We start from the raw sequence: 5,390 nt of genomic DNA on the forward strand, positions 1-5,390 counted from the left end.
CGATCATAGCCTGTACTTTATCTTCTATAATTCAATAAACATTTTTAGTATAAAATAAATGTTAAGAAATTAATTTAAAGCATTTTAAACACACACCTACTTCGCCACAGTTGACTTAAAGCGCGCTGCCAACTCATAATTTAACATTTCCGATCGCATGTTCGCTGCCCACGCGCTGTTAACACTCAGCGCTTAACAGCAGACGATCGCGCTCTGCACTCACCAACTGTTAACTCTCTGGCAAAACATTGAATTTACGCTAATATAAAGGTATTCGTTGCGGCGTCGGAAACCAGTTCACCGTGAGATCTCGAGCAAATTGCAACACTAGAAAAGAATTCCAAAGTAATTCTATTGCAAGATCGAAATGCAAGCAGTTAAAAAAGCATGAAATGAGTGACGCGCGTTAAATAAAGAGTAGAGAAAAATCTAACGCATAGAAATATAATTGAGCTTGCAAAATAAATATTTGTAATTGAAGTAATGCTCATTGTGCATAAATAAGAAGAAAAAAAAAACATATCAAAGCAACAACAATATAAAGAGAAAACTGGCAAAACCGGTTACTTGGTTGCTAAAGTGTACGCGACAACGGCAATAAATGTGACTTATTGCTTGAAACATATATGAAATAAATATAAAAATTGAAAAGAAATTGCAAAAGCAAGCAACTGCAGAGTGCATAGTGAGCAACTACATGTAAAGTAGTTGCAAAGAAAAAAATAAATTGAATTTGAAAATTCATAAAAAATTGTGAAAAAATCAGAAAGCAAAGAAATTTCTGAAAACACTCAAAAATTAGTGAGAAAAACAACAAAACCAAAATCGAAACGGTGAAGTGACGTTAAACACACACAAAAAAGTATAAGCAAAAAAATTTAATTTTTTTTTGCGCAATTCTACTGTTTTTCTAACTGTATATGGAAACTATGACTTCAACACTGCTGCAACAACACGCCACACAGACAGCAACAACCACAGCACATCATTATCAGCACCGCAGCCATAATCATCATCATCACCACCACCACAACCACCAGCAGCACCACCATTTGCATTCGCATCACACGGCGACGACGACAACGACCACACAAGCCGCTGCCGCTGCCACTGTAGCCGCTGCCGCCATGGCGTGGTCAACTGAGAAATTACGGTTCTCCTGCGTGGATAATATTGGCTTGCGGCAATTGTGGAAATTGATTGCATTGGATAGCAGCAGCAGCAACAGTAGTAGCAGTAAAACGAGTAACAACAATAACAACAACAACAACAGTATAACAATAAATGGCGCTAATATTAACGAATGCGCCGCAATGCAACACAACCAGCGCAACAACAATGTGGATAATGTACAACAAATACAACAAAAGCGCAATCAAGAAAATTGCCTTAGCAACAATAACAACAATAATAATAATGAGGTGAGTTTCCTAAACGGTTAATTGAAGTATGTTAGGAGTAGGCATGCAATGGTAAGGTAACTTGGGGTGGTTCTTTAGTAAAGGGAAATTTTTAGTAAATTGAGAAAAATTGAAATTGAACAAGTAGCTAGAATATGTATTATAGACAATATTTATACTTAAAAAATTAAAAATATATGCGATTTTTAGGGGAAAAAATCTATTTGAAAATTTAAAAATATCAAAATATTTAAATTTAAAAAAAATCAAAAAATGGGCAACTGTTTGGGTGAAAAATTATTTTAAAATTAAAAAAAAAAAATTCAAATTTAAATTTTTTTTTAATTTTTTTTTCAAATAACTAAAAAATAAATAAATAATAATAATTGAAGGTGAAATAAAATTCGATTTTTAATACAATATTCACAAAAAAATATTTTTTTTAATTAACATTTTTTAAGAAAATTTTTAAAAATTTAAATTTTTTAAATAATTTTTTTTAACAATATAATTAAATTCTAAATAAAATTAGATTTTTAATACAATATTTATAAAAATATTAATTTATTAAATTTGTAATACTTTTATAATTAAAATTTACTTTTTTATTATTACATATTTTTTAAAATATGTATTTTTTTGTTTTTGCTAATTTCTCCAAATTCTTTTAATCTCTCAAAAATACAATATACCGACGTAACAACAAAAATATATTTTCATACTTATATTTGTTGATTTTGCACATTCCTTGAAATCACACGCTTACCAAACGAAAGCGAAAATAAAAATAAAGAGAATTAAAAATTAAAAAAAAAAACAATAATACTGAATAAATATTAAAAAAAATGCCTGCATATATTTTGCAGTCACGCTTACGCTTGTATGCCTTGTATTATACAAACAAATGTTGACGACACTGCGTCTGTCACTCAAACCGACAGTCCACTCATTGTTCATTCACATTTAACAGTAGACCCAGACCCTTCAGCGGCAAAACTTAACTTTAACATACACGTACATATGTATACATAAGAAATATACATATGTACATATGTAATATACAAGCATGTAACAAAAAGGCAAAAGCCGGGCGCCTGAGTTCATGACTCACAACATAAATTCATTAAACGTCTGACAGATAAGTATGCAGACAAATCGTAAGAAAAGCGTTAACGCCCAGTCTGCGTTTAATATAAAATCTGTATGTATGTATGTATGTCTGTAAGCGTTTCCGTTATGAAAGTTTAAATTTAATATACGCACTGCACGCTTGCCTTTGAAAGTGTTTATAATTTGCAAAGATTTCTGCGCTTTTTTCTCAAATATTGTTTGTTATTTATTTTGTAGGTGTTAACAATTGTTTATTTTGCTGGCTTGCTTTGTAACGTTTTGTGCGAGGTTTTTTGTTGTTCTTTTTTAATTTTATATTTTTTTGAATTGCCATTTTGATTGCTCAAGGTGTTAATATTTATTATTTATTTCGCATTATTTATATTTTTTTTAATTTTGCACGAACTCTTGAGTTTTTTTTTTTTGTAGAGTTTATTAATTATTGCGTTTTGGCATTAGTAGTGCTTATCTTGCTATTTTAATATTGAATTTTTTTTTATATTTTTTTATTATTATTTTTTTTCTTGATATTTTCTATTTATTTTTTTCTTTTGATATTAGAAAATAAGAATAATAATTTTTTCGCATATTTGTTTACTTTGCGCTTAACGCTGTACTATAAACTAGCAATTATTTGCTTTGCACTTGAGTGTATACTTTATATCAAAACATTTTTGGTACGCAATATCTGCAGTTTTTCAATTTTCTTGCTGTTTTCCATTAATTCTTCATTTTATTTTATTATTATTTTTTTTTTTTTGTTTTGCATTAACTCAGTATAATTTTTCTTAAAGACAAATGTTTTTCTTAATTTTTCGATTTGTAATGCTTTGAATTATTGGTTTTTTCTGAATATTAAATTTATTTTATTTTTCTTTATTTTATTTTATTTTATTTTATTTTATTTTATTTTATTTTATTCTATACTATTCTATTTAATTTAATTTATTTTATTTTATTTTATTTTATTTTATTTTATTTTATTTTATTTTATTTTATTTTATTTTATTTTATTTTATTTTATTTTATTTTATTTTATTTTATTTTATTCTATACTATTCTATTTAATTTATTTTATTTTATTTTATTTTATTTTATTTTATTCTATTTTATTTTATTTTATTTTATTTTATTTTATTTTTATTATTTTATTTTATTTTATTTTATTTCCCTAAAAATGTTCCACTTCACTGCTCTCTGTATTTTTTTCCCTACAAATCGCTCGTTATGTTTTCCATTTATTTCTTTTACTCCGCTTGCTTTGTTGACTTTCTTTATTGACTCAAATAACCGCATATGTTCAGACATTTCATTCATGGGCAAATACATAGCATAACCGCAATGAAATATGATAGTTTCGACTACACTTTCTTCACCACTTCTTCGTTCAATGACGCTAGTTTAACAGTAGTCATTGTGTAGTGACGTCAATTGCGCCAACAACCAAAAGAGATTTATGTTTGCCTACCTTCATGCGGACATCCGGTTTTCTCCAGTGCACCATTAAAGGTGTATCAGCGTCAGCGGCTAGCTATGCGCAATCAAGTAGAAAGTCTGACAAATTCATTGCTTGTAATATGCATATTATGACTAATAAGTTGTTGTAATTTTTTCAATAAAAAATTGTTAATAAATTTCTTGGAAGTTATTACACACACACTGGCACACCAAGTGCTTACCGCAAAACCACATTTGCAAGCACACTTTGGCCCTTGCTGTTGCTAGTATAATTGCAGAGAATTTTCATACAAAAGCCGTAAAATATTGAAACAAGTGTTTTCTAAGTTAACGCTACACCTGTTTGTAGAAAATTGGAAATTCCAGCAACGTTATTAACGTAAACAGTTGAAAATATGTGCAAATATTTGCGCGAAACAAAAAATTATTAGAAGGCCGTGTAACAATTGTGTACTATGCAAGTGCATGGAACTAAAATGAAAAAAAAAATCAAATTATTAGATAAGCTTGACTTGACATATAGCATGCGCAACACTAAATCCTAAACTGTTATTCAATATCTTGACACCTTCTACGACTCACGGCAGAAAGTATTGGAGCTCAAACATCGCCGTAATACCTATTCGTCACACGCTGAAAACGTGAAAATCGTGGGAGCGTGTCGCATTAAAAAAGCGAAAAATTATGTCACAAACAATATCGTTTGCCTTTAGTGATCACGCAGTAATAATGCAAGTGAGGTTATCACAAAGTTTAGGTGACAATTATAATTATAGAAGTCATAAAAATTGCTATATTTAAAGCGACTTTACCTTCAAAGTGCTTATAAGTATTTTTTTTATGAGCACTTAGGCGCATATAAAGCACCCCCATACCAATACGGAACATTTATAGGAGACAGCTTATCGGCAAATAATTTTAGAATTGACTTTACTGGTAGCTGAAATTTTTCAAATACCTCAGTTCGCTGCAAAATGCTTGATAAGATGGCAAGTTAGTTTTTGAGACAAAATATGTTTTTTCTCAACAAAGCTATATATAAAAATTTTTTTTTTTTGTTCATAAATGTTTTTCAAATTTTTATTTTTTTTATTAATATTTTGCCAACTGATAAGCTAAGGTTAAACAGTTGATTATGTTCAAAATTAAGAAAAAATATTAAAGCTTGACAACTTCTATGAAATGTTTCTGCTGCTTTGAAATTTTAACAATTTTATCAGAGCAAATTTAATAAAAACCGAAGACTGCTCAGTGCTTTCTTATCTGATTTTTTTATTTCAATCACAAATTTTTGATTTATTTGACACCTTATTATTATTTGCACGTTCTACCTAACTATTTACTCGCTTAACTACCTTCAGCGCGTACTAATTAACTAATTTCGGGCAAACAAGGTTGCCATATGCGTAATACGTTATAAAC

The 5,390-nt window shown here is 28.8% G+C and overlaps 1 protein-coding gene across 1 annotated transcript in view; it reads left to right on the forward strand.

The window, feature by feature from the left end:
• The first annotated feature begins 278 nt into the window (after positions 1-278).
• Positions 279-5,390, forward strand: part of LOC105216159 (inositol-trisphosphate 3-kinase homolog) — a 20,717-nt gene continuing 15,605 nt past the window's right edge. Inside the window, exon 1 of the mRNA XM_011190512.3 lies at positions 279-1,421. Coding sequence (XP_011188814.2) covers positions 921-1,421 — 501 coding nt within the window. The 5' untranslated portion in view covers positions 279-920. The remainder of the gene's footprint in view (positions 1,422-5,390) is intronic.

The sequence above is a fragment of the Zeugodacus cucurbitae genome, chromosome 3 (assembly GCF_028554725.1).
Source record: "Zeugodacus cucurbitae isolate PBARC_wt_2022May chromosome 3, idZeuCucr1.2, whole genome shotgun sequence".
Classification (NCBI taxonomy): domain Eukaryota; kingdom Metazoa; phylum Arthropoda; class Insecta; order Diptera; family Tephritidae; genus Zeugodacus; species Zeugodacus cucurbitae.